General features: G+C 41.1%; 1 protein-coding gene across 2 annotated transcripts in view; it reads left to right on the top strand.

Moving 5' to 3' along the window:
* The window catches only part of LOC100555773 (protein mono-ADP-ribosyltransferase PARP14), a 44,780-nt gene that overhangs the window by 17,251 nt on the left and 13,985 nt on the right, over positions 1 to 13,544 (top strand). For both annotated transcript variants that reach the window (XM_062974317.1, XM_016993788.2), the window contains 7 exons: positions 578 to 844; positions 1,557 to 1,793; positions 3,886 to 6,158; positions 8,284 to 8,514; positions 9,171 to 9,392; positions 10,317 to 10,395; positions 12,913 to 13,059. In XM_062974317.1, coding sequence (XP_062830387.1) covers positions 578 to 844; positions 1,557 to 1,793; positions 3,886 to 6,158; positions 8,284 to 8,514; positions 9,171 to 9,392; positions 10,317 to 10,395; positions 12,913 to 13,059 — 3,456 coding nt within the window. The remainder of the gene's footprint in view (positions 1 to 577; positions 845 to 1,556; positions 1,794 to 3,885; positions 6,159 to 8,283; positions 8,515 to 9,170; positions 9,393 to 10,316; positions 10,396 to 12,912; positions 13,060 to 13,544) is intronic.

Consider the following 13,544-nt stretch of genomic DNA (forward strand, 5'->3'; position numbering starts at 1 on the left):
GGATTAAGCTTCAATTTGTTGGCTCTCATCCAGTCTACTATATCTGCCAGGCACTGGTTTAGCACAGAAACCACTTCCTTGGAATTATGTGGAAAGGAGTGATAGAGTTGGGGGTCATCTATGTAGAGATGGCGCCGTATTTTGAAACTCCGGATGACCTCTTCCAGTGGTTTCATAAGAATTACATGTCACCAAGGGGGGGGGGGGTGTCAGGATTTTAGGGGCATGGCCAAAAAAAAATTGGGAGCCACTGCTCTAGATGTTTTTGGACTGCAATCCCTATCCTTCCTTTCCTAGGGTCAGTGAAAGTTGCAATCCAACAATATTTGGAAGGCCACTTTATTATTTTTCTTTTTAGTGCATCACCTTCCTCCTTGAAACATCGTAACAAGAATGCCAAACTCAGCATAAATTCTCTTTCCAAATTATGAGCTTGAAATTTGAAATAGGATGTAAGCTGTTGATTACATCAGTGAGATCGAGGAAAAGTGTGGATTGTAAGACTCTGCTGGCTGGACAGTGGTATGTTGGAAGTTACTGGAAATTTTCACATCTTGTTATCCTTCTTTCCAACCAGATGCTCAAGAGGTTTTGCAAAGAAACCATATCCTGAAGAATAGTGTCCTTCATGTCAGCAGGCACCAGCCAAAAATGGTTAGCACATACCAACCACAAATGTCTTCATCATTAGTTGTGGTTGAGAATTTGCAAGGAACTACAATGCAAGATACCCTAATTCTGTTGGTAGAGAATGTCAGTGAATTATCAGAAGAGGACAACGATTTCAGTGTGGAAATGGTACCTGAGAGGAATGTTGCTGTAATCTCTTTCGCCAAGCCTGTTGGTAAGATGGAATTGTTGATGGGAGAGGAATCAGAAATCTATAGCTCTTTCAGTTTCAAAGAGCCATTCTGTGGGAAATCAAAGACAATGAATGTTGGCAGCTTGCAGTTTAGTTGGAAACAAAACTGTTGTCTGTTTGTGTAGAATAGTAGTTTGATAATAGCAACCTCAGCACAGTTCTAGGATTCCTTCTTTATTAAGGGCAAACATTATTGTTGATGTAATTCAGTTATGTGAAAAATGAAAGCATTGGTCCCAAAGAGACCATCCATGGGTTCAGCTTCTTCAGATTCAACTAACCACAGTTCAAAAATATTCAGAAGGAAAATCCAAAAACCGTGGTTTTGCTATGTGCCAAGCACTCCTCTGATGTATAGGCATACTCTGTTGTAGCCTCCATTCGTTTTACAGATCTTCAGGTTCTCTCTGGAATTCATTTGGGAGGAAGCAACTTAGATATTCTGCTTTCTCATAGAAAACATTTCTGTTCAATCCATATCTTCTCCAGATCCAGGTAGTACTAAGCTTGAGGCATTAGAGATTTGACTTAGTGTTAGACATCTTTGTAAACTTCACTCGACAAAGGAGGTGCATCTTGAGAAATTTTAGAAAAAGGTGGCCACTATTAGTACGGTTCATGTTGTAATTGGGATCTAAGCATTCTGCCCTAAGATGCTTCTTGTTCTTTCAAGAATTGTTTTTTTTCCTTCTAGAAACAGACCAGTTTACTCAAGCATTCAATATGAATCATCGTGCTAAGAGTCTAAAGGTTTCTGCACGTACTCTGGAGGTGACTAAAACTATTTTAGTAGAAAACATTCCCTCGGGCACCTCTAGAGACTTCATTGTTGTCTACTTTGAAAGCAAGAAGTATGGAGGGGGCCCAGTATCAATAGCCAACTACTCTCCTGAAGAGAATTCTGCTCTGGTTACATTTCAGGATGCCAAAGGTAATGTGTGTTGCTCAACTTAAACTTTTGTGTCAATGCTACTATATTAAGATGGTAAACTGAAGAAATGATTTATTAATGTTGATGGCTCTCTAGTGTAAATGTTAGTAACATGTTGGCTGAGATCATCTTGCCTCATCAGATGTAACTGCAGTTGTTGAGTTTTGTTTCAGTAAAGTCTCCAAGATCTAATTTTTTCAGCCATGCAGTGCCCCAACTGTAAATTGGGCTTTTGATATCATATAACTATTGAACAGGATGCTGGCTCTTATTCTTAAGTGGCTAAAAAAACTAGTCTCCCACAATTAAAGAAATGGGGAATGGGAATTGCAACTCAAACCATCATTGTTGTAGTGAGACATTTGTTTTGGGCAATTCTTCCCAAGAGATACTTGGGAAGAACAAAACTTGTCTCCAAACGTCAGATCTTTTTCCAAAGTGGGCTATATCCACAGCATTTACTAAGATTTCAGCATGATTTACAGATGCAACAAACATTACTAGACTCCTCGGGCTTCTTAGGTGGTATAGGAGATGTTAACAGATAGTAGGTAAAGCCTGACTCTGTGTTTGGAGCATGGTCTTTGGAAGAAGGCTTTTCTCACGGTCAAGCAGCTGCATAAGGTTTTCCTTAATTTTTCCACAGGAATTTACTAGCCAGATAATAATTTGTTAATTTCACGTTGGCTGATTCACAGAATCCATTAGTTGCTTTGAAATGCCCAGAGCATGGAAGAAGTACTTTTTAAGTTTATGATTCCTAACACCTATAACTTCCAAAAGTCGTATGTTGACAGTGGGGGTTTGAAAACTGATAGTCCAAAAAGTAAAATTTCCAAGATTGCCCCTATCAATTCTACAATGGTGTTAGAATACAAGTATTGTGGGCAGAAGAGGAATGTGAAAGTGTGTTTTTTTGTTGTTTTTTTTGTTTTGTTTTTTGCAAAACACTCAAGTTGTGACCCTTAATCAGGGCCGGCCGGAGATAATTTAAAATATTAAGCGGAGGTGGGGAAAAGCGCCCCTCCGCCGGCGCCGCAGGAGGCGTGGCCATGTGCCGTGGGAGCGCCCCTCCGCCTCCCGTGCCCTGTCCCCACCTCCCGCGCTGCTTGCCCTGACCCCGCCTCTCACGCAGCGTGGGAGGTGGGGCCAGGGCACGCTGGGCGGGAGGTGGGGCACCACCCTAACGGTGCCCCGCCTCCCGCCCAGTGCACCCTGGCCTGGCTGGCCTTGCCCAGCCGGCAGCGGCCATGTGGAGCTCGCTCATCGCCGAACAAGCCTTCCTGTTCACCGGTGAGCGAGCCCATGGTCCCCGCTGGGGCGGGGGAAGCCTGACGGCGCCCCCCAGGGACCTGCGCCCGAGGCGGCCGCCTCACGTGGCCTCTATGGTGGGGCCGGCCCTGCCCTTAATGTATGGACCAGAGGTCTTTTCTTGGGCAAACGCCAGTAAATCTGCATCCCTAAACAGTTGTCCATTGGAGAGTAACCACTACTGAATATGGTGAAAATTGGTTCTAAGTAAACAGTTAAGAGTGCATTGAAAGAGATCACTCTCAATCCATGTACATTTATGGATGTCTATGTGGATACACTCCTGTGGTTTTCATTGTGAACTGTGGACACAAACCTAATGTTCAGATTTTGTATTGGCAGCTATGTCTGTTTCAGCTGGAAAGACCATAGGGTACAGGTACACTGAACAACTTATGCAGTTTGACACCACTTTATCTATCATTGCTCAATGGTATGGAATCATGGGAGTTGTAGTTTGGTGAGGCACCAGCTTTCTTTGGCAGAGAAGGCTAAAAACCTTGTAAAACTTACATCTTCAAGGCCTCCAAAACTCCAAAATAGACAAAACCATCAGCTAAAATGGTGGCTGAAAATGACATCACATCACTTCAGTTGTGCTGAAACATGTTCCTGTTTTCTGCCTAGTGATTGCAAGAAGGAAGGCTGGCCCCTCTCCTGCTTAAAGTTCCCCATTCCTGACCTAAACTGTTGCCTTAATGTGTTTTCATTATTAAGCAGAAAATTCCTTGTTGGTACTGGCTGGAAGCTTGCTCTTCTATGTTTTTTTCCCTTCTCTTAGATGTAACTACCGTCCTGAAAAAGAAACATTATTTCAGCAGTGTGCCAGTTCAAGTCCATCCATTCTATGAATCTTTGGCCACAGCTTTATATGGGAAGGAGAGACCGCCGATTAAGATGCCAGACTTGATCAAAGTATCTCTGGATTGCTATCACTGGTGCTTTTTACAGCAGAATCCAGAGTTGCTTCAGGAAATAGCTTGTGAGATGGCAGGCTACCATTGTGAGATAGAGTGGCCAGCTAAAGACTGCACCTCTCCAGAAATAATAGCGCATCCTTCATCTGCTTTGCTGAAGCAAAAACTATCCTTGATCAAGACCTGGAATGAAGATGTTTCTACACAGCTCACACAGATCCTATCAAAGCAGAAGGTTGTCAAGTGTGAAATTGATGCTCTGGTGTGGGAAGCCATAAGGAACAGTATAATAACAAAAGATGGCATTCTGATTTTTCCAGATATTACAAATAAAATAATTGCTCTTGTGGGAACAGTGGAAGCTGTAGATATTGCAGAGAAAGACCTAATATCCCTCATTGAAAGTGCTAAAAGAAAGATGGAAAGAGAGCAGCTAACAATAGAACAAGAGGTGTCAGTAATTTCTGGAAAGTACATCATTTTAAGCAAGGCTGGACTGCAGGAGAGAATCCATTTGAAGTATCCAGACCTAAAGATTGCTTATGATGGTTCAAAAGAATGTGTAATTCTGCGTGGTGTAGCTGCAGAAGTCTTCGAAATAAAAAGCATTATCTTTGAAAGTGTAGACAAAATGCAGCGGAAGTCTGTTGATGTTCACGCTTACGTTCTTCTTTTCTTGCAACATGTGAGTTATGAAGATCTGTCCCAACTCTTATTCTGGAAGAAGAATATTAATGCCTTCTATGAACTCAAGGGTGAGAAAGTTACACTGGTGGGAGGAACTTCCCAGGATGTTCAACAAGCTGAGAGAGAAATTCAGAAGGATCTCACTTTCAAATGTATTGCACTTGAGGACAAAGAAGTCATCAAAATGAAGGAGTGGAAGGAACTGACCCATAATCTGTACAAGGCTTATAATTGTTCAGATGAACCCATAATAATTAATGAGTTGGAGGATCAGGTAGTCATTGCAGGTTATTTCAAAGCAGTGAATGATGCCAATCAGAAGCTGTCTGCTTTTGTTGATACCAACACATACATACAACAAACCATCAAGACTAAGTTTGCTGTAATCCCAATGTATATAGAGCAGGAGAAGCAAAATCATTGGCTTAATGTGACAAAACGAGGTGTTAAGATCCATTTTGGCCTACAGAAAAATCGCAGCCTAATTTCTCTTGAAGGACCCAGAGTAGAAGTGTTGAAGGGGCTTGAGATCTTGAACAAACTCTTGTTGTCTCTGCATTCTACGTATGTAGTAATTGATCGGCCAGGAGCCAAAGCTTTCTTTAAGGAACAAGCGCACATGTATGTTACTAATGCAAAGCAGCATTTTAACTGTTTGATAAGGATTCAAGAAGGCAAAGAGTATGATGGAGAGGAAGGCGAGGATGAAAAAATCAATAAAGAAAAGGAGCAGCAGTGTGGTGAAGTTAAACTAAGAAACGGTGTTATAGTGACTGTTTATAGGGGAGACCTGACACGTTTTCCAGCTGATGTTGTGGTCAACGCTTCAAATGAGGAGTTGAAGCACATTGGTGGCCTTGCGGATGCTCTCCTGAAAGCAGCTGGCAGGGAGTTACAAACTGAGTGCAATGACTTGGTGATGAAGCACGGAAATGTGAAGCCTGGCCATGCAGTGGTCACAAGTGCTTGGAACCTACCATGTAAGCAGGTGATTCATGCCGTTGGGCCAAGGTGGAGCAGTTATGAAAAAGAAAAATGTGTCAAACTGTTGAAGAAAGCAGTGAGGGAAAGTTTACGGTTGGCTGAAGCATATAACCACCGCTCTATAGCCATCCCTGCCATCAGTTCAGGAATTTTTGGATTCCCACTCAAAGAGTGTGCCCAATCTATTGTGACAGCAATCAAGGAAACCATTGAAGAGTCTACTGAATATGAGTCCTTGAAGAAGATATGCCTAGTGGATTTTAAAGAAGATACTGTCCAGGCATTCTCTGAAGCCTTGAATGAAGTGTTTGTAGATAGAACATCACTGTCTAAAGTAGACTCTAGACTGTCTCCTGCCTCCAGAACAAAGCCACCTCATGCTGAGAGTAGACCAGGATATCAAGGGGCCATTACTGCTGAAGGTTTGAAAATTTTTATACAGAAAAAGGGAATTGAAGAGGCAACAGTAAGTATAATGAGAAGGAATTACTTTCTGTAGTAGTTTCTGTGACCTTTTTTTTGAAGATGTTGTAGTGCAGTATGTTGAAATCTCATTTATTGTCATGTGTAAAACTCTTTCTTCAATCAACCATGTTATTTTAACTAGCCACAAACCACACTTGGACCTGTGGTTTGTTGTTGGCGTACAATTTCTGTCTTGTTTAAACTGCTGCTTGGTCTGATATCTTATCCCACTGCTTCTTAAGCTGTGGGTCCCAACCCCAAAAGGGTCCCCCTTAGCTTCATGCTGAGGTTCCAAAAAATATGGCAACAGTAAAAAAAATTCTGAACACCACCTGGTGTTTTAGACATTTATATGAATCTGTTATTCATTGTTACTCTTCAGAAGATGTTTCAGCTGTACTTCATAAAAGGGAAAATCAGCCTGTTTAGCAAACCTTGCAAATGCTGATTTGTCATAAATAAATGGTTGACTTTTAAATCTATTTTATATACCTTTGTACCCGGGGTCACGAAAAAATTGCTCAGGCTAAAAGGGGTCCCAAATGGAAAAGTTTTAGAAGTCCTGTCCTAACCTGCAAGCATGGCCTGTTGTTGACATTTTTCCTACAGTGCCCTACTGCAAATTATGGCTTGACAAAAACCTAAAATAGGGGAGATAGACCACTACTGGTAATCTTTTGAGCAGAGTGTGGCTTAAGCAAGCAACCATGGTTTATTTTGATCCACCCTGCCATTGAAGTGTCCCAACAGTTATAGAATCATAGGGGCTTAAGAGAGGGAACAGACAAAAGGGCCATGGGTGTGTTCTTATTACACAGGAACCTTGGCTCTTTGTGGACAAACAGCTTGCTGGTGTGTGCTACTTCTTTGCTCCTGCTGGTGGCTAGAGCAGCTGAACAAGCAACAAGAACTTTGCATAGTAGTTGTGTGGCATTGAACAATTTCCCTTTTTGGATTTGTTCTCTTCTGCCAAACCAGAGAAACAAACCCTGGACCCTGCAAGAAGAGTGGCTTTGCTAAGAAAGTTGCTGATGTTGTCTGGTAGTAGTCAGTTTCCTTTCTCTTGTTTGGTGGAATTGAACAAACAAGAAAAGGCTATCCACCTTCTTCCAGACAACATGATAAAGTAACAGAGGATCCTTTAGTTGTACCAACACACTGTGTGTTCATAACAAGCCAAGATTCCGTCAGGTGTTGTGTGATGCAATGGTACCCAATGAGTTTAATTTGTTTAACAACCTGAACCTTTTAAATTCAGTTAGACATTCACAAAAGCCAAAACAAAGCAAGATAGAGTTGAGTATACCTCTGTTCTCAGTGACTTCTGCAGCTGTATTAGCTTGGCACTGAACTGTTTATTGAATGCCAGTGGGTATCCACAGGGGACATGTTTTAGGATGAACCACAGATATGACTCAAAGCCCTTAAATTGTGTGACTTCTGGTACGAAACTATTCAGAATACTGGATTCACTTTGGAATAATTCAACCCACACAATGTACATTACCCCTATTAAATTAATAGGTAAGCATAATCTGATGCAACAGTTATAAAAAGCAGATAATTCATGTATCTGTATGCACATTTATGTAGGGCATTGCTATGCAGCATAATTGTGTTGCAACATTTTCATATTTTCTTTGAATGTGTAACAGTTCAAGGGAATCTTGCCATGTTTCCATGACCTAAAAGAACTCTGTGTGCACATGGCCCTGAGATTAGGTGATGCAGATGGTAGTGATTGGAAGGGATTTCTGACCTGTATAATAGTGGAGGGTATAAATGTCAAGTTGAATTAAGCATGGTACTGCTTTTGGCCCATTGCTTTTGCTTTTGCAATGGGCCTTTCCTTCCTTTTCCCATCTTCTCTGAACTTCTTGAGAACTCATTCCTGGTGATTTCTCAGTCCTCCAGAGCCCATTATGAAAACTCCTGGCGGACTAGCTTCATCTCAGTCCTTCTGGATTCAATCAGCAACAGTCCATTAGTAGACCATGCCCTTGAAATTTCTGAATATGTGTGAATTATTGCTTTCAGTGCTTCTGGCTAACCATGTTCATAGTTACAGTGTTGCGTATTTTTTGCAATTGCAGTCTTTGCTTGACTTCTCCTGTTGATCTCTTTAGACTGAGGTTATTGTTAACAGTATTTCCAGAGATCTGCAACTTGACCAGAACCCTCTTGCCAAGGCTCTGCTGGGCAGAGCAGGAGGGGGGCTTCAGGTGGAATTAACCCAAAAAGGCCAAGGACAAAACCTGACAGATGGCTGTGTGCTGCAGACTGGAGGGTATGGACTGGGATGCTCTGTGGTGCTGCATGCCATTTTGCCTTACTGGAATTCGAAGTCTGAAGAGCAGGTACACTTGAAATTTTCAATACATTTTTCAAAACCTGAATAGGTATGCTTATCACACTGTTTGCTGACAAAGGTATTGGTGCCACTCCACTGCACCTGGAGAGACAGACAGAGAGAGAGATATTGTGCAAAAATAAGGCTTCTTGGATGAGAGAGCAAGTTCCCAAAGGCACTCAGTGGGATTCCTGAGTAAGGTTTTGAGTATGGACCCCGGAGAAGGTTTTGAGTATGGACCACTCACCTCCTTTTCTAGTTTTGTGTACCTCCTCTATTCATCTTCCATGAGTCCATGGGCCAGCACTTACATTAATGCCACAACTGCCCTGGAGAGAGGTAGACCTGTCAAATGATAAAAGGGAAACTGCAGATGCTCATTTGTCTTGTGGATATCTGCCTTTAGTCCTTTCTCTCTAGCTTTGGATATAACCTTTATTTTTTGATTTAAAGGAGTCTGTTACCTTAGGACAGTCTATGTGTCCTCGCTGCTTCATCTAACTTTTACAAGATGAATGCTGGGATGTCCTGTAAGAAGCGGTTGTATACTCAGTTCCAATCTAATGTGTATTTGTTAACAGTTAATAGTATTTTGGACTCCTGTTGTATATGTAGAATTCTTCTTCTGCAGATTTCTAAAATTCTTCTTTCTGTGATCTTCAGATCTTACGAAATATTGTTGCAGAATGTCTGAAAACTACCGAAAAACAGTCTCTGGGCTCTATCGCAATCCCAGCAATTGGAACTGGTAATTTAGGATATCCCAAGAAACTTGTTGCTAAACTGATGTTTGATGAAGTGTCCAAATTCAGTCAGAAAGGAAATCCAAAGTGGCTTCAAGAAGTTCACTTTGTGTTGCATCCATCTGACACTGGTACTATCAAGGTAATTTTTCACCTGTTCCTGCTAAAAGCTTTTTTTTTTACCATGGGTTTAACATCAAAGATGTCTTTGAAAGGTCCAAAGTTTGAATTGAGAATGGGCCAGATTGAATATACCTTTAAAAATGCAAAACTCTTCTGCTTCATGTTTGGCTGTTATTTTAGCTCTTCACTAATAATGTGATATGAATATAACATGGAGATTGTGGTATGAGGATGAAAATAAAAATCTTACTCCAAGAAATAGCCCAAAGTATGTTGGTTAGGAAATTCCTTTCTGACCTTCTTTGGGGCAAAACATTTTGAAAGTTAGCAAAATAGTAATGTCTAAAATCTCTGCGGGTTGATTTTCAAATAGCTTTTCTCTGAAGAAAGCCATACCAATATATCTTTATTTAAATATATTTGGATATTGCTCAGATTTAAACCTTCGCTAACAGCTTGAGAACCTGTCTGCCCTACGCCTCAAGTTTTATTTGATACTTACAGTTTTTTGTTGACTTTTGGCTTTATTGTGAGCCTGAACATCTGACATGTGAGGAACCGTTTCATTGTGATGCCTTCTGGACACAGCTTTGAAAAGAGCTTCTTTTCAAGTTTGATTTTGCTCTCCCATCAGTGTCTGTCTTGTTCCACATCTCCTGTATTTCCCAAACAAACCTGGAAATCAAAATCCTGGCTATGGGCCTGGCAAGCTGTAATTGATGAAAGAGTCCTTGGGACTTTTGCTGTGCTAAGGGCTGACTTAATAAGCCATGATATGATTCTCAGAACATGGATATTAAATTAATGTAAAACTTATATAGTAATTTTCCAGATAGTCTTTACCACCGTTTTTGATTAAAGTGTTTTTGAAATGAAAAAGATGCTAAGTCACAATACAAAACTTTTACCAATCTGTTCATTGCCTGTTCTTTCCACTCTACAGGCATTTACAGACGAAATTACCCAAAGCAGTTTGCCAAGCTCCAAGGCACACCCAGAGAGTTCCCAGATGCAAGGTGAAGGTAAATTTAGATTCCCCCTTTCTTTGAAGGGCTTTCTGTTTCTTTTTCTGGTGATATGGGGATTTTCTAGAGCAGTGGTTCTCAACCTTGGGTTCCCAGAAGTTTTTGGCCTTCAACTCCCAGAAATCCTAAAAGCTGGTAAACTGGCTGGGATTTCTGGGAGTTGTAGGCCAAAAAACATCTGGAGACCCCAGGTTGAGAACCACTGTTTTAGAGTATCCTTTTAGATAAAAAAAATATTGAAAATATTTTAGCGGGATGCAGATACAGAGAACCTTTGCAGAATATCAATGTTATTGAAATTATAATGTATATATAAAATAAGGGAAGAGTTCACAGTCTCTATCTGTTCATCTTCTGCAGCTTTTTGTGTATTCTGAAAATGTGCATCATGATCCAAAGAATAGTGGACCTAGTCCAGCCTTACAGTTCCATGCACAAAACTTCAAAAGATAAACTTCAAAAGAAAAGAGACCTTTGGATTGAAGTGTAACAAGTCCACCAGAATTTGACATGAGTAGCTGTTCAAAGGCAGTTGTTACCTCAGACATAACAGTAAACAGTGGTTTATTTTTTAAAATCATCTTTAATGTTAAGATAACAAAATCATAAAAATCTGGAATAGGGTGTCTAACTCAGTGGTTCTCAGCCTGTGGGTCCCCAGATGTGTTGGCCTTCCAACTCCCAGAAATCCTAACAGCCGGTAAACTGGCTGGGATTTCTGGGAGTTGTAGGCCAAAACACCTGGGGATCCACAGGTTGAGAACCACTGGCTAACTAACTGGTTTCCAGTTGGCAAGCGGACAAGATTGCATTTTTTCACTCTATTTTGTATGCTGGTTCGAATCCAGCCCAGGGAGAGCGTGGATGAGCTCCCTCTATCAGCTCCAGCTCCATGTGGGGACATGAGAGAAGCTTCTCACAAAAATGGTAAAAATCAAAAATATCTGGGTGTCCACTGGGCGGACGGTCCTTGCGGACGGCCAATTCTCTCACACCAGAAGCAACTTGCATTTTCTCAAGTCGCTCCTGACACACACAAAAAAACATAATTTGGCTTGTATGTTGAACATATATGTAAAATAGGATGAGACTTGAAGTTATGATGGAACTAAATATGATCTTGAAGTGGAAAGAAAGAAAAATAAAGATTTGAATACTAAAGTTAGGATTGTCAGTGCCATTGTATCTTTTATTTCTGTGTATGGTTGTAAAAGCTGGACAGTGAAGAAAGTTCTTAGAAAGAAAATCCTGAGAGAAAAGTTCAATGGATCGTGTGAACTCCCAAAAAGACAAATAAATGGGTCCTGGAGCAAATCAGGTTTCACCCTAGAAACAGAGATGACTAAAAAAAGGATATCTTACTTTGTCCATAACAGCTGCTACTACCTGGTAAAGTGGAGAACAGTGGGAAAAGAAGATGACCACATTCCAACAGACAGGCACAGGGCCCTTCCACACAGCCATATAACCCAGAATACCAAGGCAGAATAACTCACAATATCTGCTTTTGAGCTGGATTATGTGAGTCCACACTGCCATATATCCCAGTTCCAAGCAGATAATATGGGGTTTTCTTCAGCTGTGTGGAAGGGGCCTCATGCCCCTTCTACGCTGCCATATAATCCAGATTATCTAACCAGATAATCCACATTATCTGCTTTGAACAAGATTGTATAAATCCACACTGCCATATAATCCAGTTCAAAGCAGATAATCTGGATTTTATGTGGCAGTGTAGAAAGGGCCTCAATCCATTAGAGTCTTTCTTGACTCCTCAGGACTTGAACAGAGCTGTAACTTGGAGGTTTCTCATTCATCACTTTGACTTAAATTGAAGTCCACTTGATGGAAGTTAACAGCAAGAAGGAACCCATCTCTTTTCTTCCTATGTTATTTCTGCCCCAACACCAAATTGTCTATTAAAGAAGCAATGCTCAGAAACAAAACTGCTTCATTAACGGGGATATCAGTAGTTTAAGGAGCCCCTGATGGTGCAGTGGGTTAAACCACTGAGCTGCTGAACTTGCAATCCAAAAGGTCAGTGATTAGAATCCGGGAAGCGGAGTGAGCTCCCGCTGTTAGCCCCAGCTTCTGCCAACCTAGCAGTTCGAAAACATGCAATTGTGAGTAGATCAATAGGTACCGCTCTGGCGGGAAGCTAACAGTATTCCATGCAGTCATGCCGGTCACATGACCTTGGAGGTGTCTATGGACAATGTTGGCTCTTCAGCTTAGAAATGGAGATGGTCACCAACCCCCAGAGTCGGACACAACTAGACTTAATGTCAGGGAAAAACCTTTACCTTTATCAGTAGTTTAACTATCAAGTTAATGACTGTAATATGGGCTAAATTAGGTTAAAATGGAAGTCAGCATTTTGAGTGTCAACTGAAAACTGTCTTAAAGTGAGGAATGCAGTAAAGTGGAGTGCTTTATAGGAATGCACTTGTAAGAAATGATGTGCTGCAAAACCAGAAAGAATGCAGATTTCTGTTTCTCCCTTTTCCTTTACAGCTTTTGTTGGGAAGGTTTCATCAGAATCAGGAGTTCATACATTGCAAATTGGATCAGTTACTCTGCAAGTAGAATGTGGAGATATCACCCAAGAAACCACAGATGCGATAGTGAATATAACCAATGAATCATTTAACCTTAATACTGGTATGTTTTGGAAACCTAAAGGATTCTCTTGAAAATCTATCTGTAACCTAGGAAGGGTACAGGCAATCCCCTAGTTGCAAACATTTGACTTACAAATGACTCATAGTTAAGAATGGAGCAGAGACAACAGGAAGTGAGAGAAATCTTCCCCTAGGAAGGGAAATTCGCTCCTGGAAGCATTATCATGGGGGAAAGGTGCCTCCACAGAAGCTTTATCACCAATCCTTGTTTCCACAACAAGACAAATCTTTCAAAAGCCAATGACCACAGGAACACAAAGTGAGGTGAAATTTTCTGAACAGGGATACAGATAGCAAAACAAACACCATAGATGTGTTAACCCTCCCCCATGCTACCCAAAGCTAAAATGTACATATTTTTTGGCAGGAGTTACACTTAAAAACATACTTGTTCTGGCTTATATACAAATTCAGCTTAAGAACAGATCTACAGAACCTATCTTGTTCATAACCTGGGGACTGCCT

This window comes from Anolis carolinensis, chromosome 1, assembly GCF_035594765.1.
Source record: "Anolis carolinensis isolate JA03-04 chromosome 1, rAnoCar3.1.pri, whole genome shotgun sequence".
NCBI lineage: Eukaryota > Metazoa > Chordata > Lepidosauria > Squamata > Dactyloidae > Anolis > Anolis carolinensis.